Consider the following 26,262-nt stretch of genomic DNA (forward strand, 5'->3'; position numbering starts at 1 on the left):
GACAAACAAAGATTTAACGATAGGTAACTTAATTATAATTAAAAACATAAAAATTTGAAAATCTATCTTCGCCCATCTATATGGCGACGAATTAAACTTAGATAAAAATATAAAATAGAAATATTTAAATATAATACAAAATATTTAGTGACATTATCATTTTCCCAGAACGACATTTAATTTGCATGCGATTTGCATAAATTAATTTTTTAATTATTTTTTGGCTAGCAATTAACGCAGGGTGTTCATTATAATTTTAGCATTTATTAAAAACGAAATTAAAGATCAGCATGGGTTTAATTAATTATTACAGTGTTAAATAAATTATAAATAATCATAACAAAATAAAACTGGTTATTTTATTGTATACAAAACAAAATTTAATATCATTTTAATGTTACGCTTTTAATACGAAACTATTATAAAACTGTTTGGTATGAAAGAGTCCTTTTTTCCCTTGTAATGCCACATCAAGTTACTATATCTCATTTTAAATTTTTGGTCTAAGATACATATATTCAAATTGTATCAAATTTTAAGGTAATGAAACATTTTAATTAGGGAAAATTGCTATCCAGCACAATTGAAGGGACGATTAACTTTGAAAATGCATGATCATATCATCATACAATTTTGACAACAGGAACTATAATATCTGTACTGTAAAAGTATTTTAAGATATCTCATTTCTTCACTGACAAATTAAGTAAATGACAAATACCTTATTCCGACTGTCAATTCTTTGTTACCATTATAGGATGATACATTCAATTAAACAGAAATTATACAAAAATAATAACATTAATTAATTAAAATCTAGTGTAACTAAATTTAACACTCACGCGTTGCGCTAACTGCTGGCCCAATCCCACTGTATTCAAGAATCTCTGAAATAAAAAGTTTACATTAAAAAAAAATAAATACTTATTAAAGGTATATAAGTAATTTTATCTTTACAACGTTTCTTACCCAAGTTCCTAGACCATATTGAAAAACACATATTAAAGTATATAATTTCAAGAGCTCTACAAGCTATACATAAATCCATTTAAGAAGTATAACTTAAGAACTGCCACAAAGTTTAAAATCTTTAGTCACATCTGCCAATCTACTATATTTAAACGTGAATAGACTAACATATTATATATAAAATTCGAAAAACGTAATATTTCATTAATTGGTTGCAAAATATCGCAGTTGGATTTAGATATATAACTAGCAAATGTAAAATAAAAATAGAAAATGGGTCGCATAGGGAAAGAAAAGAAGAGAGAAAAAAGGAGAAAATGAAAATTTTATTATGAAAAATAGATAAATTTATAAATGATATTTAACTGCTATAGGAGAGGATAGAAAAACAGAAGCAATATAAGAGGTAAAAATGAATATTGAATAAAGATTGACAAATAAAGCCATAAAGAAAAAAGTGAGAGACTATAAAAAATATTTTATAGACAAACATATTTTGATGCCAATCTTCTTAACTTTGTTATCACCTATTGTCCACCAAGTATATCAAAAATGTAAAGTGATATAAAATGTTACAGGTGTCGGTTTTTAATAATAGAAAGTACGTTATTAGAATAAATTGTTTTCTATTGAATTTTACAAATGTAAAATATGTGCAATGACTTAGGTAAATATGTACAATAGAAACAATAATTTATAATTGTAAATGAACCTGTTTCTAATGAAGGAAGTTATAATCTAACCTTATATAACCAGGAACTAGACACTCTCTATCATATAAAATAAGAAATTTTGACAACTTATTAAATTATTATAATACATTTTTTAAATTCGTATGAATCATATTTTGTGGCACTAATAATTGAAAAGCTACCAATTCCCTACCTCTATTTTCTCTCTGTAAAACTATTTCCCACCATATGGCGTCTTGTATTGTCCCCAAACAAATTGACTATATCTAATATTTGTTATAAAACAACAAATAAAGTAATTGAATTTTTCTTTATTATTTTATGTTATATTTAAGCAAGCCGACTGAGAAAGGCCATGTAAAAAAACTGGTCTCAGTTTATGCTGACGTCTCGCGGCGATGGCGGGAAACTTTCCTAAATGTTATGTTGTTCTGCTTTCACCATTAGAGCACTCTGCCTGCTCAAATAGTTCTGAATTTAGCATATAAAATGCTTGTTTTGAGCAATAAGCAAAACACAATAAACCATAATTATAAAAAAAATTATTCAAACAAAAATTGAATAATAAAAATCATTGAATTATCAAGTAAACAGTACATATAATCAGCTGAAAAAATGTTTTAGTGTTGGGTATGTTAAAGTGTTGCACAACGATGAAGATAATTAAAGATAAATCAAGGCGCGAATTATGAATTACAAATAAAATAAAAACATAATTCACCTGTTTTCATAAAAATTACTGCACGTTTTTCTGCTGTTAAAAGATGACTTGATCGGTTTTTGTTGAAAGCAAACTGAAGTATTGAAGTGCTTCTCAAACCATTATTTGCAAACAATTTTTTGTTAAATCATTTTTGGTTAAAACTTTAAACATTACTCTGTCTCATTAGGTTTTTTTTGCATATTCCATTTATTTTTAAAATTCTACTACTGGAATGTTATTTAGTTACTGTTCTGTATTTCTTTTAGTTAGATGGAACCAAATCGAACCGTTATTTGTTTGATGCTGTTTCGAATTAATAGGAATATTTTCTAGATGCACTAATGTAATAATACAAAATTATTAAATAATAAATTTATATTTATAAAATTCCTATCTCGTTAAAAATGATAGTTAACAACTAAAAAGAACGTGAAACAATAAAGAATAAAAATGTGGTCTGGAAAAGAGAGCCTAGAGGTGATTTGTCAAGTTTAGAGACGGGTAATTTGCGCCGGAAGACAGAAAACTTTCAGATCTTGAAGCAACAAACAGGAAAACTTGCATATAAAATTTACGCATTTCGTACATAAAATAAAAAGTACATTTTGTAAAAGTAATGTACTTTAAAAAAAGAGAATACGTTGTCTTGGTACATAAATCGCTAAATAAACATGACATCGCTTTTTAAAACCCACATTAGCCGATATTAAGATATTGGATGTAGATGTAGAAAATAGCCAATAAAAATAATACAATTTTGGTAAACTTAAAATGTAAAATTCCAATTACAGCCATTGTCTGATCAAAAAATTACACCTTACAAATGCGACGTTGTTTTTGTATTATTACTTCTATTCAATATTGATGATTAAACAAATTGATAATAAATAATATCTCTTAAGTGTAAAGTGTAAAAACAAAAATGTAAGCATGTTCGAATCAAAAACCTACATGATTTTTACTAAACCACGTCAAAAATGAGATTAATACATATCGGTTGAAAATGGTCTTAACAATAACTAATGATTGTTTCTCTTAGGACAAAAATCCTATTATGTTAATGGTGCCAAAATTAATGGCATTCTATTAAGGGAATTAAATCTTTTCCAAACCAACGGCTCGCTCTAACATGGGATTTATGAAGATTAAAATGATGTTATCGGGCGAGCAATTTCATTTTTTTCATTCAAGTGAACATGTATTTATTTTCGATAAAGTGTAATTGTACCGTTAGAAACGATTTCAATCAAATTATTTATTGTTTCATAGTATAAAACGAAAATTATTCTATTGTTTTGCATGTTGCTTATTTGCGGCATTTTTATATTGTTCCATAAATGCAACTTAAATATTTGTATTTAAAATCGCATTTAAAATTAAAGACATAATTTGCGAATATATTGTTTTTCTTAAAAGGATTTCGTGCCTGGGCTTAGTTTAGAATTCATAGTAAATCACTGCCTCCAACGTTCAGAAATGTTATGAAATTTATTGTAGCTTGGCATTATCAAACATTAACTTTACAAAAATTAAACTAATCTTCAAACATTTGAACGCTTGATTTATAAATGAATGGAAAAGAGAATTTTTTTACACGTATTTGTTTTATTTTTCTGCACAAAAAATTATATTACCTAATTGTTGATACTACATATTAAAAATTAAACCTGTTCTACCTTCTCATATAAACATGGGGGAGAAGGTGAAGATAATTAGTTTTCGAATCCCATTTCTCTTCGCGAGTGCTGTTTCTGAATAGTTAAAGGACATTCACGATCCGCGACACGCTTTCATGAGCATGTGCCGGAAGTGTTATATACCAATTCGATCCCGGTTATACATAAACATTCCAACCCAAATTATCATGGCGAAATGGGGGCGAAAATTAGTCAAGATAAGCAGAGACAAATGGAAATAACTTTAAGTTATCAATGGCATGTGGTTTATCCATTATAAAATATGAATAGAAAAGTTCATAACCAGTGAATTTTTAAAACATTAGATAAAGCGTTTATTCTGTCACGTTCAATGAAAAATGCGAAATTCTCAAATAAACAACAGAATGGTAAATTCACATTCTAAAAACTAACATCATTCAATAGGTAAGCAGTAGGACATCAATAGTTTTGGTTCTACTTCTGGCATCATGACAACAAAAGTCCAAGTCTTCGAGTTGCCCCTAAAATTACAGAAAACACTACATCATCCACACTATTCCAACAACAATGTATCGTGGAAAAGGAAATATTATATATATATATATATATATATATACTCAATTTCAATATATACATATTGAAAACTGTAAATTCCTACATCACATTGACATATACAATTTCGTTCAGAAAAAGGAAACTCTTGTAAACATCATTATTTGGACTTTTATATACTGTGACACGATACGAAAACCATGCATATATCATATATATCCAAGGTCGATGCCAAATTATTGAAACTGTTTTGTCATCCATATTTCCTGTCAAAAGAAAAACGTTTGGTACAACTTCGGGTTCCTTACTTCTGAGTTTATCATAAATAAATTATTCATCGGAAAAGTTATCAAATGTATTTATTAAGTTATGATTATTTGGAGATCGTGAGATGCGGCCTGGTGTGACGTAGGTTTAGAAAAACATTTTCTTTATCGTGCCAACGTTTCGATCTTTATTGTGATATATCTTCAGGGCCTGGGATTTATATACATTTTTTGAAATTATACATGTAGGATGTGAAGAAAGTGAATTTATACAGTGCTAGAAATTTTAGACTCACTCAAAATGTTTATTTTCTGTGTAGGCGTAGGATTATTGTGTGTCCTGTTGAGAGTGCTAATGAGATATTGAACATAAAAACATAAAACATCACATAATGACACAGAAAACAAACACTGAGTGAGTACAAATAATTTGAGTCTAAAATTACTATCATTGTATAAACTCACTTTTTTCACATCTCCACATGTATTTGTATTATTTGAACAATGTTTATAAATTCCAGGCCCTGAGGATGATCGCAATAAAGGTCGAAACGTTGGAACGATAAAGAAAATATTTTCTAAACCTACGACGCCAAATAATCATCAACTAACGGTTACTAAACAACACACATTACTAAATTAAGTGTAATTCTGAATTTAATGTCATTAGCCACTTAAAAAGTTGCTTTTGTAGTCGTTAAACATGTAAAATTAGTGAAAAATGAAAGTACTTATACTTTAATTTTGGTTGTTGTTGTAAATTCATTATGTGATGGGCATATTTATTAAAAATCACAACCTCATTTTTCTTTTTAGTGCTGGTACCACTTTTCAAGGCTCGTTGAAGCTTAATACATACTACCAATCATGTGCCCATTACATGATTATTCAATAATATAGATTAACGCATATCTTTTTCGTTCTTTTATCTGAAACCCATAAGAGATTAAATATAATTGAAAATCATTTTAAATTTAATATTTATCAAACAAAAATCGATAATGATATTAAAATTGAAACGGAATTGATATATGTATGTGGAAATGTTCAAATTTATGGTAGTGCGTATTATATTCACTATGTAATCATGGTCAAAAATGCATTTAAAACTAATCAGCACTTTTAACGACTTACAATGTAATTTAGCATTGAAGAAATGACATCACATTAACCTAAATATCCCGAATACAATTTAAAATTTGTATGTATTGAAAATTAATTTGCAAACAATGTGTATTGGCCAAATAACGCAAAAAATACGTAACTAGGAAACTATTTTTAATCATACAACAGAGTTTTGCTAACTGAGTTCTATGTACCGCAGAGTTTTAAAAATTCCAGCATAAAACATTCGTGTTACAATTATGATTAAAATTAACAAAAAAACATCGTACATAATTTCTAGAACCACTTTTATACCTGTTCTAGGAACGAAGTAGTAATTTGCGTGGAAACCATGCCCCGGCCAATGAGAAGTGGAGGAGAATTCTAAGTACAGTGTATCTCCGGACGATATAATTTCAGCGTTGGAGCCTTGGTTGCAAAGGATTGTAATGACCGGAGATAGCGGACTCGGGCCGTCGTGAATTCTCAGTACGTCTTCCCTCGTGAGGCATCTGCGAAATGAAATTTATCTTTTTACGGTTATAGTTTATCAACGCGTTTTAACACAATTTAGCTCCATTCTTCTCCAAGCAACTCCGGCCGAATAGCCTCGGTTGTGAGATACGGAGGAATGGTGTCGACTACATTTAGTAAATATTAGAATAGAAGGAAATTTTAACTTAGAGATATGGTTAAGTTTCACTTATTTTGAAAAAAAAAATATCATTCCATTTCACATCATTAATTTTATCAAGATGACCAATGGCCTTTTTGTTCACATATTTAATATTGATTTGATTGGAATATCCATAACGAAAATACATTGTTATTGCTATCACTTATAAATAATTTTATTATTACCTTTTTCAAATTAGGTTATTTCATACATTTCTTGAAATCTATAATTCATCAAACATAAATCACAAAATGTATCCTTTTTCACAAACTACGTATTATAAACTAATCAGAAATAAGGCCAATTGAAAAGAAGAGAGCTGTTGGATAAAATAACCCATTAGACGAGAACATCAAACTTAAAAAGTTGAACGAATATCAACATAATAAACAGTCGCAATTTTGTAGCCTATAAAATATTAACTAGAACAAAAATAAATGGAATAAATAGAAAAATAGAAGTGTTTCAAATATTTTTTTCAAAAGCTGCGGATCGTAAAAATTGAATTTGTTGTCGGCACATTGCCATTTCCATGTATGATTTATTAATTATAAAATAATGCCGAAACGTTAAATACTAATTGCATTTAGTATTAAACTAGGCAAAACTTGTAATTTTTTTGCCAACAGTCGTTCACTTAGTAGCAGTTGTTAAAGCCTTTGTGAAGCTCGGCAATAAAATGCCTGACTTTTTACTACTGTTTCACTATTCATTACGATTCGTCAGAAAGCCCCAAAACGTCTCGCCTATGGTAAACTTTATTTCAGAACAATAGCGTATTGTTTATGCGTATATATGAGGTTTTAACGTTATGATGCGGGATTGTTAGCATGAAAGAAGGAGTTTTATGTTAACAATGCATACACCCGGATAAACAATTTCCGATTTTCACAGAACGTGATTCCACTGAACTTCGAAATAAAGCGCAAAGTGACGTTGGTGTGTCTAATCACAGGGATGGGTGGGTCCCTTACCGCGTTATAACCGTCCGATGTGTGTCTCAATTTCTTCGAATCCTTGTACATGGTTGTAGCTAGTTAAATTATAATTTTAAGTTAAAAAGTTGTGTATATACATATATATATATATATATATATATATATATATATATATATATATATATATATATATATATATATATATATATATATATATATATATATATATATATATATATATATATATATATATATATATATATATATATATATATATATATATATATATATATATATATATATATATATATATATATATATATATATATATATATATATATATATATATATATATATATATATATATATATATATATATATATATATATATATATATATATATATATATATATATATATATAACGTATCTGTGATAAAGAAATACATGTACCTGAGATTCCTGAGATTGAGAGTTAACTTATGAAAAAATGAAACCAACGGATTAAGCAAGACTGTTTTCGTTTTTAGTATATAGATTCATTTTCACTTTCACTTAAAAAAAGTGCAATAAATTTAACTTTCCTAACAACTGGGTAATGTACGTAATTGTATTTTGTAATGTATTTATATAAGATGTGTTATGTAACTACTGTACTTTTAATAAATTAGGCCTGAAAATGGCGGAACATTCGCCGAAAGCTTGGTGAAACCCAACTAGTGATGTTCTTTATTCACCTGTAAAATGACCTCAAGAAGATCCAATACAACATCAGTTTAGCCGAGAAGATTAAAATTAAAAGTCAATTTTCAAACAAATTCGTCTATGACATATTACTACGAAGAGGATCAATTTGAATGGTAGTGAACAAATTGAATTTATTACGCCATACAATGGAATTTTGATCTGTTGGTGAAATGTAAATTATTAGCGTGAATTCTAACAGACTTGTCCTGTTATGGGAGTTGATAAGATATCGGCGTCGTCGGAATATTTAGTACCAATACCAAGCCGGACCAAGGCTCTTTGCGGGGGCTTGCGGAGGTTCCTTTACGCACCGTGCCAGGGTTTTCAGCCAGGCAGTCGTCAATAGCGATGTCTCCAGTAGAGGTGGGAAGTGAAAATTTTTTATGTGTTATGTATTTGTTTTTCTCGTCTCTTTATAAACAATTTGTTAACCTGAGGTACTTTTGAAAGGTTAGGTAGCTAAAAACCTTGAGTCAAAATATGAAAGGGCCAGTGACAAAGATGCGTGAAACAGAAGAAAAAAAAATCATTTAAAACTCAGACGGCCAGCGACAACCGCTTAATGTTTGTTGTTCCATAAATAGTACATACATAATATGTCATTACAATATTATAAACCAAAAATCATCAACATTTATGAGCTGTGCAAATGTACCGAAAATGATTTCGAAAAGTTTCAGTACCCACGTCTGTTTTATATATTACACTTATAAATATTCATCGCTACAATTAATAAAAAATGACGAGCTTCTGACAGAAACTAAATTAAAACATTGCTTCAATTAATCTTTCCCTATATTTCGATCGTTATTGTTGATAAATTTTGTACTTTACTATAAACATTGTACATTTTAAGGCTACATTGTGCATTGTAGGGCCACATCACTATCACTATTAAAGTTTTTTTGTTAAATAGTATTTACTGCATATATAAAAATAGATAACCAATATTTATTAATGTAAAAACTTTCGTCGGAAGCATATAATCAATATTATTACTAACGATAAATAATACCTATAAATAATTAAATACTAAATAATACTTTTTAATTAGTAATTAATAAATAATACTAACATATTGCCAGTTATTAAAAAGTTTTGAAATAAGCTTTAGCTGGATTAGTGTAAGTAATTAATGCACGTTCAGCGAACTTACAAATAACGTTATACCATTATTGAAAGAACGTAGAGATTGGACAATATTTGGTTCACAATGTATAGTAAAAGTAATGAATAATAATGATTCAACTAATACGAAAAAGTAGACAGCAGAAGATTTTTCTGCATGCAATGAATGCTTTTCTAGAAGAATTAAAATTTTCTCGATAAATTAAACCCGGAAGATCTTTGTGCGTTGCGTAAGTGTTGATCTACAACACGGTTAGAATTTTTTTTGTATCAGTTGTAGTCAAAACATATCTTATATGTTAATTTTACATTATAGTACATCTTGTCTATAATAATTCTTCTAAACCACAATATTATTAAAACATTAGACAAAAAGGTCAAAACATTTTTTCTTGTAGTCACTATCAGCCTTGATATTAAAAAAAAGTTTTGTGAAAACAGTCAATTGATATTGTTTTATAGAAATAGACTTTGACATCAAGCCGAAAGCATGACACATGTACACTCTTTTTACGGATTAAAATATTTTTCCGTCCCTCGGTGTTTTTAGCACCCTACGGTGAACTGCTTATTTTTTCTCTACTAAATTATAAAAAATCATTTCAATATATAGAAGTGTTTTTGAAAAAGGTGTAACAAAAGTGAACTTTTTCATGGGAAGGTTTGTTATGGAGAATTTACGTTATCAAATATTACAGACAGATTCCTCTTGGTGTAGTGAGGAGTGGTAGTCGGTGTTTAGACGGGAAGGTAGTTTTTCTGTCAGAATATAAATAAAATATACGTCATCGTGTAGCGCAAAGTCTGGCGATTTGGAAATTCATCAAAGCACCATACACCTAAACATTTGATTCACAACTGTCTAAAGAATATTTAAACCTCGGAACCTTGTGGGACCAGTTTTATTCTGAGCAAAAACAGAACGCCTTTCGCGAATGCAGTTCACAATCAGATAAACGGTTCTTCCCCTCCTAAGAAAAAACGAAAGCTCTCTTGCTGTTAAGCTTTTAAAGATTACAACTTTTTATTTACATTATATTTTATATAACAAAACCATTACGGATAAAGCCAACTCGGAAAATAAAACACTTAGGTCCTGCGGAAAGTCATCATAAATTTGAACCTATCCTAAGATTTACGTGGTTACAGAATATAAACATACTACTTACGAAGTTTAAAATAATGTCTTTTCATTGAAGTATTTGATGAGTTGGAATGCGGTCAAATAGTTTTTTTTGGTTTTGTTTGAACAACAATTAGCGGAAAGGCTAACTCTAAAACAATCTTTAGAATTATGGCATCGGCTATAATTGCTTATGAATGTAGCGTAATAGAAAGTCGAGATCTGTCACAATTTTCATAATAATTGTAATTATAAGGTGCAGCCTTAATTTTGTAATTCATTAGAAATAAATTCCAAGCCCTGATAAATAAGGTGTATACCGCGGCAATAGAAGGAACTGACTGTTTTTTCATCTTACAAATTAACGATTACAAATTCATTCAAGATAATTACTATTATCGTTTGGTCTGTGTGGTAAGTACAGATCGTTATATCTCCACTTTCTTACCTAACAAAAATCCGAAATCCGTGACAGATCAACGTAGTAACTTTTAGCTATTAAAGGAATTTTTTATTAAGTAATCATTGATTTATGAAATAATTAATAACAAATGGTAATTATATAAGGGATTTTTATTTAGCAAATTTATCAACAAATTGTAACGCTTGTATAAATAATACAATGTGGCTTAATCCTAAGCTCTTAAATTTTTAGATATTGTGGAATTAAAAACATTTTAAATTTGAATATCACTTTAAAATCCCGCTCCGTGTTACACAAAAATAATGGATTGTGTAAAAATAAATTTTGAAAAGGTTCATTTGTATTAAATATTTGTGCCAACAAACATTGTCTTCTTTAATAAATAATAAAATCATCAAGAAATAACTATGTGTAAAATAAATAAAATAATTCAAATATTCCTTTGGTAATAGTGTAATTATGAAAAACGGCCCAAATTATTCTGAGAAAATGGTTATATTATGGCAATGACTTGATTTGGATTAATGTTTGATGAGCAAATTAATTAATTTTTACTGTGGTATAATAATATAATCTTGTGTTTTTATGTAAATATTATAACAAAACATAAGTAAAAAACAGACCTTACGCTTGTTATATCATATTAGGTATAATTAAATTATTGTTTTATATACACACACACACACACACACACACACACATATATATATATATATATATATATNCTGCACCAGTTATGATTCATAATTTGGTTTTAAGAAATTTGAAAGAATTTTATTTTAAATTTACAATTATACATATAAGAGACGATAGCTTTAATACTTTTATTATTGCTTTAAATTTTAATGTAATTAGATAGATTAAATCACATCATTGGTAACAAACAAAATTGTTATGTAGCTGAACCCACATAATTAAAGTTAAAGTAAAGAATCTACCCACTAACACTGCATAATAAAAACAAATGTGGATAAATATGAAGTAATTGTAATTTAATGTTGCTATTATTCAGAATTATAACAGCTTTTCTGTTTAAAAATAAAATAGTTTTCTGATTTAATTTTAATTACGTATAATATATTTTATTTCTATCATAACAACTCATTTATATCCACATCCAACGCCAACACATAAATTAGGTTTAACGTAAAATAATTAATTTGTTTCCTAAAGATTTTGCGATGTGGAGCAGCAGTAGCTACTTTAGAAGTAAAAGCCTTCTATGCCCTGAAGATAGCGATCAATCATAATTTTGCGAAAAGCTAATTTAAACCCTGCCGGAGCAAAGAAAAGTAGTGTTTGCCTAGGTTTTTACCAAAGAAAAAGAGTCCATTAATTTTCGGTTATTATCCACTTCCTGGCCGAGGCGTTGCCTTTCTCTGGCTAACTTCTTACTTTGAACGGTTGATCTTTCACTTGCACAACCGTTTAGGAATAATGAGCAACGAATTTCACGTTTGAAAACAAAGATAAAGCTTAGGAATTTCTTATACAATTTTTTGGAAAAAGGCTTAGCTTTTAGAAGAAAAACTGTAATTACTGATTATAGCATTTAAAACACAAGAAACATATATGTAGAAGTTAAACCATTTTGGGTTTAGTATGTACAACGTAATTCAATTCTGATTATTCAGAAATCGTTAGATGCGGTCTGGTGTGATGTAGGTTTCAGAAAAACATTTTCTTTATCGTGCCAACATTTCTTTATTGAGATCATCTTCAGGGCGTGAGATTTACAAACATTGTTTCCATTTAACAAAAACACAGGATGTGGAAAAAAGTTAATTTATACAATGCAAAATATATTTTTTTTTATTCAATCAAAGTATTTCTACTACACTGCGTAATTGTGCCATCCTTGCAGAAGATGATGTCAATAAAGATCGAAACGTTGGCACGATAAAGAAGATGTTTTTCTGAAACCTACATCACACCAGACCGCATCTCACGATTTCTGAATAATCATTGATTAACGGTCACTAATCACCACATACGTAATTAACGTACGTAGCAGTGTTTTTTTTATAAAGTTTTAAAAAGTCCTTTGAAACATTTTGCAAACTCGAAGCAAAAGCATTTGTAATATTTTTGTTTGATGATTATATTAATTGTTATAATAAACGTGTTTATTTTTGTATAAGATATACGTAGGTATATGAAATGTTGTACAATCTGCAACAGTTATGATTCATAATTTGGTTTTAAGAAATTTGAAAGAATTTTATTTTAAATTTACAATTATACATATAAGAGACGATAGCTTTAATACTTTTATTATTGATTTAAATTTTAATTTAATTAGATAGATTTAATCACATCTTTGATTAACAAACAAAATTGTGAAAAAAGTGACTTTATACAATGCAAAATATATTTTTTTATATTCAATCAAAATATATCTACTCACTCAAAGTGTTTGTTTTCTGTGTAATTTTGCCATCCTTGCAGAAGATGATGTCAATAAAGATCGAAACGTTGGCACGATAAAGGAAATGTTTTTCTGAAACCTACATCACACCAGACCGCATCTCACGATTTCTGAATAATCATTGATTAACGGTCACTAATCACCACATACGTAATTAAATTCTGTTGAACACATGAATATGACTTACGTTTTAAAAAAATAAATTTATTTTTGTGAGATTTCTTCTTACACTGAGATCGTGACTTCAACTTCGTCATGCACTCGATTATGGAACGTTCAACTAAGTCAAACTGAGGGAGTGTACATAGACCAAACAAAATGATGAAACAATTACAACGAATTTCTCCACCTTTAACAAATTTTAGCAAGCGTTTAAATATAGTAAGCACAAAGTTTACAAGTTTGAATTTTCCATTGAATAGGCAAGGCTGCTGCCAGATAGCACTTCAGGTTACAAGGAGTATTGTCTTTTAGCAGAGTTGATTTACTGCCTGAAACGCGGTACTTTATCAAGAAACACATCCATTTCATGAGCAGTATAATTTAAAATTCTCAGATTGTATTTTAATAAGGAATGATAATTTTGAAAGCTGTTATATTGCAAATAAATTCTTGTTGACTACAAATCTATCTTATAATGCCTGCCTTCATCATCAGATCATCTTATATATCTTCCCTATAATTATAAATTAAAGGTGAAAAAGTCAATGATGATATCGGATCAAAGGTTTTTTTTACTAAAAATCCGTCTGCGGTTGTTCACAATAAAACATAATAACTCCCAATCGGCACAAAACGTTGAATCATTTGAATCATTGTCGTTTCACTTTAATTTAATAACTGTGAGTTCATCAGTAAGCTATTCGGATTTTTATTTGTCAAAATTGAAATTACTCCAATCTTCTAGACATTTCAGAATACCAGAGAACTTTACAGAATGAAAGGGACTCTAGGAAATCTGCGCCCTTTGTTCGTTGCTTTTGTGGGTAATGGTGGGAGATCAGGACGACCATTATTAGAGTCAGAAGCCTTGATACTCCAGCGCGGTAACAAAAAACAATGTAGGACAATGTGGACGCCACCTATATAGCGACGAATTTTTTGTTTTCCTCGAGTCCTACATGGAATTATTTTCCCATTTATCTGAGGGAGAAATTGAATTTTCTTGTTAACTCAATTATATTGGGTTGTCCGGAAAATAATGCAGGATTTTAAGTTTTCATTAAAAAAAATCTATATAAAATATTCTGTTTACGTTTACAGGATTACTCATTNGGAAATTATTTTGATTAAAGAACATTGCTTTAAAGTAACTAGTTTCTTTTTTTTTGTTTAATACCAAAATCCTGCATTATTTTCCGGACAACCCAATATCTAACTTGAAAATATGCAATTGCATTAATGCAAAGAATGGCGAATATGTCGTTTTGTTGTAGCACCAAACACACTTCTTTAGAATTAATTTATTAATAAGCAATCATATATACTACTTTATTTATGGGGACACTAATTAATATTTATGGATGTGTAATGAGTGATGTACAACCTAACGAATATAGAAATTTTTTTCATTTTTAATTTTAATTTTTTACGTGTGGTGGTTAGTTTCTCTCAACACAACACGCAAGAATGGCACAATTACACAGAAGACAAACATTTTGAGCCCTGAAGATGATCTCAATAAAGATCGAAACGTTGGCACGATAAAGCAAATGTTTTTCTGGAACCTACATCACACCAGACCGCATCTCACGATTTCTGAATAATTAATTTTTTACTATCATTTTCATCAAGATAAAAAAGATCCAAATTCAATAAATAGTAAAGTATATTTCTATTTTTAAGTTAGTAGTGAAAAGATTTATACATGTTTTAAATTACTGTTTACAAAGTCTTACTGTAGGGGCGTCGGTGGCCGCAACAGTTTAGACTTCGCTCATCACGGTAAAGTAAAGGTCCCGGGTTCGAATCCAGCGGCCCTGCATTCGAACCGGACATACTTACAAATGTTTTTTTTTTCAAAAACACCGGCAACTCGAGGACTGATATAACCTCTGCTATTGCAAACCCTCGTACAAAAAGGGAAAAAACGTCTTACTGTATGAGTTTATTAAAACTAAATCACCACTGTTAGTATTTTTGGATCAAAATTAAACAATAGAACATAGTGCACAAAGAAGCCCAGTAGGATGATAGTTATTACAGTTGCAGAGAAGGTAATTGAAGGTTTAATAATAAAACGAATCAAAACAGCATTTTAAAACGACCTAAAATCTATAATTTTAAACTTTTCAAACTAATTATTATTTATGCATATAAATGAAGTTACAGGGTTAAATTTCAATACTGACATGGTGGATTCACTAAATAAAACGTGGTTTAGTGTCACTAGAACGAGGTTTCTATCTTGACTTTTTCCTGAGATATTAAAATGTTTGTGATTTCAGTCTAAAATCAGATTTTTTCACATAAAACGTAATTTCTTTGCTGCATTAAAACACAAATCGGACATTTATTTCGCAAACTACATTAAATGTTTCACTACATAACATTTTCGTTCAAAAAATCGCTTCCAAATTTGTTTAGTGATTGGCAGTAATGACATTTATACCTGTAACGCCCCGTATACGTATTATATATATATAAAACACTATGGGTTTTTCGATGCATCATCCAAAAAACAAAGCTCTACTTGCTTAAATGGACTTGCAAGTCGTTTCTATCTATTCATGCTCATACATGGAGTCTACGACAAATCATCCGTTTTACAGGGACACAGATTAAGAAATGACCCATTTGAGCATTCGAGGATACCACGGTACACATGGACTTTTTCTTGTCTGCCAACCATCTAACTAAAATTTCTCAGTTGTACTAATTGCAACTACAAACGCTTCCATAACATGTTTTATAGCATGCTGCAATTGGTTTCGGATTGGATTCTGGAACGGTCGGATTGGTCGCAATTTGAAACTTTAATTACGAACCCTAAGAAATAATTAGAGTACTACTTGTTCACGCTCGCTTCTCGCTGGTAGAGACATCCTCTAAGAAAAAATTTCAAATTCCCAACAGATTAGTTGTTCATCACTAGCATCGCGTAGCTGTGGGGTGGAGCTAGCCGTGGGGAAAAGCTTAAACCCGTATTTTAGTCGTTGCCGATCATTTTGGTCTGCCTGACAAATAAAACAAAAAGAAAGATGAAAAAAACAATAATTATTATTTTGTTGCTTAAAGTCCCTTTGAATACTAAATCGTCATAATAAAGTCTTAACTAGTATTCCTGTCCGACACAAATAACTCACTGCAACCAAAGATGCACCCCCCACAGATCCTCTGCCTTTTCATTTTTCGTAATCAGATTACCTTTACCGTAACTCTCTGTGCCTTTTTGTTTTTGCCGCTCCTACGCCATATCTGGCTCTTTCCAGCATGACTTCTCTGTCGTAACCATATGAAAGATGTGCATGTCATTGCCACCGTCCACATCTTTCTCGGTTCCTAGGATAATATCATTGTATTCCAGAGGACACTGCACTAGATATGCAGGTACCCCGCGCTGGAAAAAAGAGCTTTTTTAAAAAGTATATGCGCTAGAAACATGAACCACAAATGTACTGTATTAAAAGAAACATTTAAGTTTAGTAATACCAAAAATTGAATAATGCAATAATTTCCTAGGTTCAATGTACCATGAAAGGAAGTAATCAAATAGACGAGACATGACAGTTTAAAGGGAAGGCGTGTGTCAGATAGAATAAAGAAGGGCATTCCAGAGGCAGGATGAAAAGATGGGAAAGGTAGTTCTGTGTTTAGTGGGATAAAAGTCAGAAGTGCGGGAACGAGCACTTAGGTAATGTACCTAAAATCTAAAGGTTAGGAAATCATAAGGAGGGTAGTGTGAAGATGTCATTTGGTATAGGAAGTAGAGTCTTCGGTGGGAAGGGTACAACAGCCAGAGTACGTATTAGTCATTTGGGAAGTTGAAGAAAAAGCGTTAAAACCATTGCATTAAGCGCTTAAGTCTATCATCAGTCCCCACCCCATAGAGTACCCCGAATGATTATACTACACATCCGTAGTCAAAGTGTGGGATAATACTAGAGCACAACATAATAAGTTTACTGGTACTAATAAAAAAAAAAAGGTGTCTGGCACGACAGAACTGATTGATAGAAAACGGCGGGATATTGGAAAATAGGAAGTTTCCAAGATAAGGTCTGATCAAGAACAATCTCAAAGTTCTTGACAGTGGGGCACAAAAATAGTGTGATTGTCAATGGTCAAAAGGAGGGATAAAAGTATTGGTGGAGGGAACAGAAACGAAACTCAATAGCCTTCACATGAAGATTATGCCCATTTTCAACGGTCCAAGAGCTAATTGAGTTTAAGTTCTCCTGAATTCCTTCAATTACAGATTGGAAGTCAGGAGGTGAAAGGAAGTATTAATTTGTGAATAATCTGCATAAAGTTTAATATTAATAAATAAGGATTATTAAAAGTTATGTTTATATAAGTACAAAACGCTTTGTTTATGGAATTAATTTATTCAGAGCTTTATTGTAATTCAATTATGTCACGTTTTAGCAAGAATTTGTTGTATATGGCTTAATATGCTATACATAAGGCTTAAAAAAGCGAGAATTTGAAATAAAATATTGCACCAAAGTCCATTTAAGCAGGTGGTGCATTGTTTTTCCTATGGTGCAGTGCACAATGCCCTATATATAATCAAAATCGTTTGAAAAAATTGAAACTTTTACCTAGCTATGCCTATATTTAAGTTGCAGTCAAAATATCGGTAGTACAAAACCTCAAGTAGATATAATTGTTAAAACTGGCTTCTCGCCATCATCATCACATGATCTCTTCTGAGAGATTCAGAAATTACAAATAACATTCACATCCTCCACTGAAGATGGCTAAACGCGTCTGAGTAACTTAAGGCAATACAGCGATAATAGGCAGACCAAAATGACAAGTAACGATTAAATTCCAGGTTCATTACGTTACATGCCGATAAAAAAATCTCATAATCAATTATATATTTATTAAATTATAAAAGAAAAACGTGTAGTAAATTAGCATTAGCGCATCTTTGGAAATAGCACATTAGGCGATGTCAATTTTTTCAATAACTGTTATTTTAAAAATTTATTAAAATCACTACTTTTCGTGGACTGCTTGACCAATTAATATCATTTAATTAATTAAGGTTTTAAGTAGAGATAAAAAAGTCAGTGTCCCGAGCGGGATTCGAACCCACGACCTTCGGCTTGAGACGCCGCTACTCTACCACTCGAGTTATCGTGAATGCGATCCAATCGGGCACTAACTTCCCATCTCAACCGCACCTTTTGAATTTTCCCTCCTTTTGGCCATTTTTCAAATGTCGTGTAATCGATTTGATTCTCGGCGACAGGTGAAATGGCCACGGAGAGGTTTAGTGAAGTATACTTTCGTGGGTTCGAATCCCGCTCGTGACACTGATTTTTTATGTCAACTTAAAACATTAATTAATTAGAAATTTATGTTCAGTCAAAGATATATTCTTAACTTCGGTCTGCAATAAAGAAACAAATAATAGCAATATAAAATATAAATTCTCTTAGCAGTTTAGTATTTATTAAACATACAGCAAAAAAATTAATTAATGTGTATTTAGAAATTGGTCAATGTTAATTATTACTTGCTTTCACTCATTCTAATATAGTTTTCTATTCAAATTCGAAAATGGTAATGAGGTTTAAGAACAGAATACTCCTGTTTCAGTCTATATAAATACGCTACGTACACTACTTAGCCATGTAACGACACCCGAGATTTCACATATTCATATATGTTTAGATATACATCCTCGGGGGATTGGTTGGAAAATCTGGAAATCCCTTGCGTGTTCTACTTACGGGTGGTCTCCTCTCTGGAGGTCGAATTCTTCGAAAGCGAGCCGCACCTTGCCTCCGTCTCTGCAAAACAATTCGAATAGTTCAGTTAAAAAATTAACACACGGTTCGGATTAAAGGTTGTAGCGTTCTCTCGGTTTGAACGGTTGGATTGGTTTTGGACGAAAAAAGGGCGTAACAAGTGCTAAAGGGCTGTCACAACCGTTCGATCTACGCTGGATCTCTAGGGGTTTCTCTTTAATCTAAAAAAGACCCTTCGCAAAATCTATTGTGCACTGCTGACATCGATATAACCATATGTCTCAGCTAGTTTAGATTTTACATAACAACAACATAATAATGTAACTGACACTCAGCACAGTTCATTTTTCTTCCGGTTTTTATACAGAACTAAAAGATTTGGTTCTTATTTACATTTATTGATAACACACAATTATTACCCATTGACATGAGTTATTTTATTATGAATTAAATAAAAGTTGCTTTTTACAATATACATCCACATAGAATATATGAATATAAACTGACAATTTGCAAACGAAACTATGTTCATACATCTTCCTTTATCGAATTGTAAATAGTACATTACCTTTATCAGACAAAGTTTAAGGATTAGGAAAAAGACACAAAAAAACCAGACAGAAATAACATAATGATTACCCATTTTAAATCAAAGAATGTTCAAAATGAGGACAAACCTAGATTACTGTCGATGCTAAATCTAATGTGAAGGAATAAAGATCAAAGTTTCCAAACACACTGCCAAAGCTGGTATTAAATTAGCAAATATACCAGCAAAAGAGGGGCCAATGAAAGGATTAATCATCATACAAACAGCCAGAATTTTCAGTGAAAAAGTGAAATAAATTGGGTTATATTATTTAATAAACGTTAAATCTAACTAAATGTTTTAGGATGTCCGATATCCGTTAGGATGAAACGATCCGAAGAAATTTGATTTGATTTCATACACGTGTTTGATTGAACCAAAAATATGTTTTTTAATAACAAAAATTCTAAAAACTATTTCAAAACAACTTCATAAATTTTCCATTGAATCACTCTCACTTGGAAAGGATTTCCTTTAACTTTTTATCCAATGAAGAAATAAGGGTCTTCATTTTCATATTGATTTCTTACATACTATAATAGCTGACATTAAATTGGCATGTATAGAAATGAGGCTAGAGGCTGGAGTAAAAAAAAAGCAAATGAGAAAATTATATTATTGCCGTTAAAAATAAAATAAAATAAAATAAATAAAAGATAATAATGAGGACAATATGACTTAGTATGATTTCATAATTTCATAAAATCAAACCTAGTGTTTTTGAATGAGTATCGAAGATGTACAATGAAAACACACAGGAAATTTATTATTGTTATGCATTATTTGAGTAATGCAATAAAGTTGTAATTAGGGCAACCCTGTCAAATTTGGTACCAGAAGACTAATCTCATTACCAAATCACTGAAGTAAAGAGGCAATCATATTGAACAGAAAGAAATTAAACACGCCAACAGGTAAATTTATTTCCTATATAAATTATGAACAGGTGACTGTCTACTATGAAGAGAGAGAACATATCCTATGCAACTGCCCCACAATAGCTACCAAAAGGTTATGATTTCTAGGAAAGACGTTGCAAAGACAAACTAAGAAATCACACCCTTAAGACGATGTAGTAAACATGGGCCTGAGATTTCAATAGGATGTTAAAAAATTCCCTGCCTCAACTTTCAAAAATCTATTGCTGCAATCACTTTGCTTTTTAACATTTGAAAACAGATTAGTTTGTCGATTTTCAAACTTTGATTCGAACATCTAATTAGGAACGATAATCCACAAATGATAGCGTACCAATCCTGGCTTATTCAACATTACAAGTTGAGTAATGTAGCATTATCGACTACCGAAATGTGGCCTGATCGATGATGATGTTCACTGAATAGTCAAGCTTGAAATGAAATTGCATTTTATACATTCACCTTCCCATAGCAAAATTCTCCATCAGCCACATCTAGTTTTATTTTAATTAGTTACTCTTCACTGAAAAGACAAAAACAATTTTTTTACATTTTTATTCACTAATAAATTGAAGTACGCTTAGGTATTTTCATAGTTCAATAGAGGATTATTCAATCAAAACCATTATCCGTATAAACAAGAAGGAATGAAAAATATTTTCTAAATTTCTAGGAATTTATTAATGTAATCATCGCAGGATCTCCTAGGATAACTAAGCATTTTAAACATTATTATATGAAATGTAAATATGGTTCATTATTTGTATTGTACGATAAATGACTTTTATAAGTTTCATGTATTTTTAATTATTTGGAAGTCAACAAGGATACTGTTAATGCATACAATTATAACGTTTAATTAAAATATTTCAATTTTTTATTAATATAGTATATACCGAGTAAATGTAACTTCTACTCACCTAAAAACGAAGTATTCTTGTACAGTTTCCTCAGAAACATAAATGTTTATTTAAAAATGAATATTTCTAGGCTGAATACTGTTTTTTTGTTTGACCATTTTCGTCACCAATTAATTAGGTGGGAATAATGTAAGGAACGGTTAGATTAGGGTTAGGGACATGTTAGATTATGATATGTAGGGTTTAGGTAAAAGACGGTTTAGGTTACGTTAGGTACAGTTAGTTTAAAAATTTTTAACGATGCATTTTTCTTAAAATCTCTGATCAGGTAAGATCTAGTTACGTGGAAATGATTTAAGGATTATGGTTAGGATTATTATGTTGGGAAAATCACTAGATTTCGTGGTCCACTTGACCAATTAATACTTTTAATTAATTAAAATTTTTAGTTGAGATAAAAAAGTTAGTGTCACGAGCAGGATTCGAACCCACGACCTTCGGCTACATACGTCGCTGCTCTTGGCAAAATGGCAAAAAAGGAGGGAATATTCAAAAGGTGGAGTTGTAGATGGGAAGTTAGCGTCCGAGTGGATCGAGGTCACGATAGCTCAAGTGGCAGAGCAGCGGCGTATCTAGCCAAAGATCGTTGGTTGAAATCCCGCTCGTGACACTAACTATTTTATATCAACTAAAAACCTTAATTAATTGAAGATATGTTAGGAAAAGTTTTTAACCAATTTTTATGTAGGATTGGGGACGTAGAGACGGTTTAGAATGGTTTTCTACGATACGGGGAAAATACGCGAGTGAAAGCGTTTTAGCTAAATTTTACTTGAATAGGTTGGTTGTTGTTATACAGGGTGCCTATTCTCAATTTAAATTATCAATAAAATTCATTTCCAACTTATTTGAACTCTTGGTGCATTGTAGAAAATTTTATTTAAATTATTATTCGGTTAGAAAGGTATAAACCATAACATAAAAACGTTCAGATATGGTTGTAAAAATTTATAAAATCTTTATAAGATAACTACATTAAGGTTTAATATGCCATGTCTTCTTACCTCGCTGAAATGGTGTAGGTGCATCTGCTGTTTCTCGGGTAGCTGGACGGATATCTAGGCGAATACAGCTGTCCTGATTTCCCAGTTTGTATGATCTGGTAGTCGCAGGTACCGAAACTGCTCCCTGGCATGGAGTACTTGCCTGGAAAGTTTGATAGGATCAATTACACTTGTATATTTAAAGAGGAAAAACCTTTTATGTCATCGGCTATAAGATGGATTTGTTTGGGCAGGCGAAGGTTCCCCATCAGACAAAGTTAGCCCTTATCGGTCTAAGTTAGCTGAAGTTAGATAAGGACACAATATCTTCTTCAATAATCAGCGTATCAATTCAAATAATTCAATTTGTATTCTTAATGCGTTGTGATAACTCACCTAAAAGCTTGTAAACATAAAACATAATGACATTAATAAAATAAATTAAATAATTGAGCTATAAAAATAAAAGGGCTCTACTAAAACCAAACTTTAAACTATGTATACAAGTATATAGAGAACCATAAATGCTTTGAATTGGACTATTTTAACCAGTAAATTTTAATACTTCTTCAGTCACAAACACACCACAACAAAAATAATAATAATAATAAGCTTTCTGCCTTTAAAAAAACCTCAATGACCTCCGTTTTTTTATATTATCAGAGGAAATTCGATCGTGCGTAATCCCGTGTAAATTATTAATAACTGTTTTTCAATATATTATATAATAATAGTATAAGTTTAATTAATAATTTAAATCGATGATGTGATCTGAAAATATAGTGTATAATTATGATTTATCAAAGTAAAATCTATCAGATTCAAAAGGCAATTCTCAAACTTATTAAATATTTTATTGTTTTAACCACAAAAATATAATTTACATTAAATGTCCCTCCCTTAGCTTGCATAAGAGAAAATTATGTGTGTAGAGAAAGTAATCAATCATAATTTTGCGAGAGACTAATTTAGGTCGTGGGGGAAAAGGAGTGCCCTAAATTTTTCCCAAAGAAACAGCTCCATTAATTCTCGGCAATTTTCATTCTTTAGGCGAGTCCGCTATCTCAACGTTTATTTTCATCGTGATAATATCAACACCAAATAAATTTGAAAACTAGTTTCATTTCCGTTTATGACATTTCATTTGAGCATTTCATATTTTTATTACAATTTATCCTAAAATTTAATTTACACCTTTGTGTTAAATAAAATGTTTCTTTCAAATTGCAGAAAATATTTTTATTGTAGTGACTAAATGTTAAATCTATTAAACATAAAATGATATAATTAACTAACATGAAAATTCATTTAATTATATTTTATTTAACATGTTTTTATCTCTTTTCAACGTAATAACGGTAATATTTTTTTTAATCACAATAACGTGTCGAGATTGTTTTTAACCTCGAAAACAATCGTAAAAATAGTAGATAAAACGAAACCAATTTAATTTTTAACCAATTAGTTGGAGATTTTTGTCTGCACTATTGTTTTTAATTATACTGATGAAAGTTCTCTTTCATTTAGCGAAAACATTTGTAAAGTAAAATAGCGTTTTATATTACAGAAAAATTGTTTAAAGTTAAAACGTAATTTGGAATAACGCGTCTGGAACAACTCTGAATATTTTTTTTATTATGGTAAAAGAGTTTTGATTGTTAACTATTTAAGATTTAATAACATACAAATCCTTTCAAATAAAACGATAACATTAAGGTTCTATTTATTGATACAAATTGTGTTACTCTTCCTGAGACTAAATTATTTGTGTAAATAATTAATTAAAATTAGGCTAAAATGTATATACTTTAAAAAATACCGACTTGTAGTGTTCTTATTGAAATAATTCAACGATTAAAACAATAATAAAATTTACAGAGCTTTGCATAATTTGTTTTTATGTTGCTCATGCATTTTGATAGTTTGTGATGTTTTTAATGTTTAATTACTGATAAAGTAATTCAATACCTTTTGTTTTTTGTAATTTATTATTGCTTTATTGATAATGATGATAAATAGGCGATAGTAGGAAAGTGGTTGATATTCCACAAGCTCTGGATTCTTTCAGCTCACTGTAATATTTCTTGTTCCTTAGTTCTTTCTTATTGACTCGACCCTACTTTTACGATGTAGAAAGTCTGACTATCATTGTTGCTATTATTTTTCCCGGATCTTCTTCGTAGCATCTAGATTATGTCTTCATCAAGCGATAACATTCGTAATTGAGTTCTTCCATCTTCGTTGCATTACATACAAACTGGATGACCGATAAATTTTCCCACGATGTGTTTTCTCAGTTGGTTGCGACCTATCATCCTATTACTCCTTCAAAATTTATGTTGTCAAACTGGTGTAATTTTTTGCTCGTTTTGACGATGACTTTTAATTATGAGTTTTCTGTTATGGCATAAACAATTCGTACATGATAGAAGCACTCATTTCTGTGGGAACAATCTCGCCACTTCAGCTTCGACTTTTTGCGTGGAACGTGCAGACCTGTACGCCTCGATAGGTTTGTATTGCAACTTTTGGAACTTATACTAAAACTGCGCGACCTGTGTGTCAAGTGTAAGTGTCGGACTTAAGCGCCGTTATGCCTTAGAGAAACTATTTACGTTACAATCATTAATTAAAAGTATTACATCAATAAATCGAATTTATTATTAGTAAAATTAACCGCAGTAATTTCTAAATGATTATTAATTATTATGAACACGTGTATATACGCTACATTAAAATAAAATCACAGTTTGTAATGATAAATAAATTGTAATAATCGAATTAAAATTATTAATAAAATAAAATAAACAGCTATATATTAGCAATATCAATTTATGAATAATTAATGATATTCTAGTCTGAAGTAAACGTTAAAACATTACAATATGTTAGGCAAAAAAATGTTTTTATCTAAGAAATCTTTACGCGTATAGTGTTATTTAGCATGAAAATAAAGTTACTATAATATAATAACAAATAATTTAAAAATTTATACGTAAAACGAGTTTGAATAAAAATTATACGGTTAATCAAAAACGTCCATTGTTATTGATTACTTACTCGTATCGACCACGAAACCTAATAAAAAGTAATAACAAAAATTAAGTATACTGCACTAAAGTTTTCGTAGTCACCATGACCAAATAAATTCTTTTCATGTAATTAAGGTTTTGGTTGAGATAAAGAGTACAGAGTGATAAGATAGAATGGATCAAAGTCACGATTGCTGAATTGGTAGAGCAGCGGCGTATTTAGCCGAAGGTCGTGGGTTCGAATCCCGCTTGTGACACTGACTTTTTTATCTCAACCAAAACCTTAATTAATGAAATCTAAATATGAACAATTGGACCCTCTTTTGCAATTGTATTATTTATAAACTTGCTAATGTAAAAAAAGGTTTCAGCAACAACAATCATTAACGGGGTGAAAAGGAAAACGAGCATCTTTTTAAGTAAAAGTCCCATTAAACTCTTACGTTGCACGACCTCAATACAGCTAAGTTCACCAATCAGAAGAACAAACT

At 30.3% G+C, this 26,262-nt stretch overlaps 1 protein-coding gene across 2 annotated transcripts in view; it reads right to left on the reverse strand.

Annotated features, from left to right (window-relative positions):
* LOC106669466 (suppressor of lurcher protein 1-like) overlaps window positions 1-26,262 on the reverse strand; it is a 186,559-nt gene that overhangs the window by 90,778 nt on the left and 69,519 nt on the right. For both annotated transcript variants that reach the window (XM_024229450.1, XM_024229449.1), the window contains exons 6-9: window positions 22,761-22,902; window positions 19,313-19,372; window positions 6,260-6,456; window positions 843-887 (exon numbers count right to left, since the gene is read on the reverse strand). In XM_024229450.1, coding sequence (XP_024085218.1) covers window positions 843-887; window positions 6,260-6,456; window positions 19,313-19,372; window positions 22,761-22,902 — 444 coding nt within the window. The remainder of the gene's footprint in view (window positions 1-842; window positions 888-6,259; window positions 6,457-19,312; window positions 19,373-22,760; window positions 22,903-26,262) is intronic.

This window comes from Cimex lectularius, unplaced genomic scaffold (genome assembly GCF_000648675.2).
Source record: "Cimex lectularius strain Harlan isolate CLEC.00 unplaced genomic scaffold, Clec_2.1 scaffold304, whole genome shotgun sequence".
NCBI lineage: Eukaryota > Metazoa > Arthropoda > Insecta > Hemiptera > Cimicidae > Cimex > Cimex lectularius.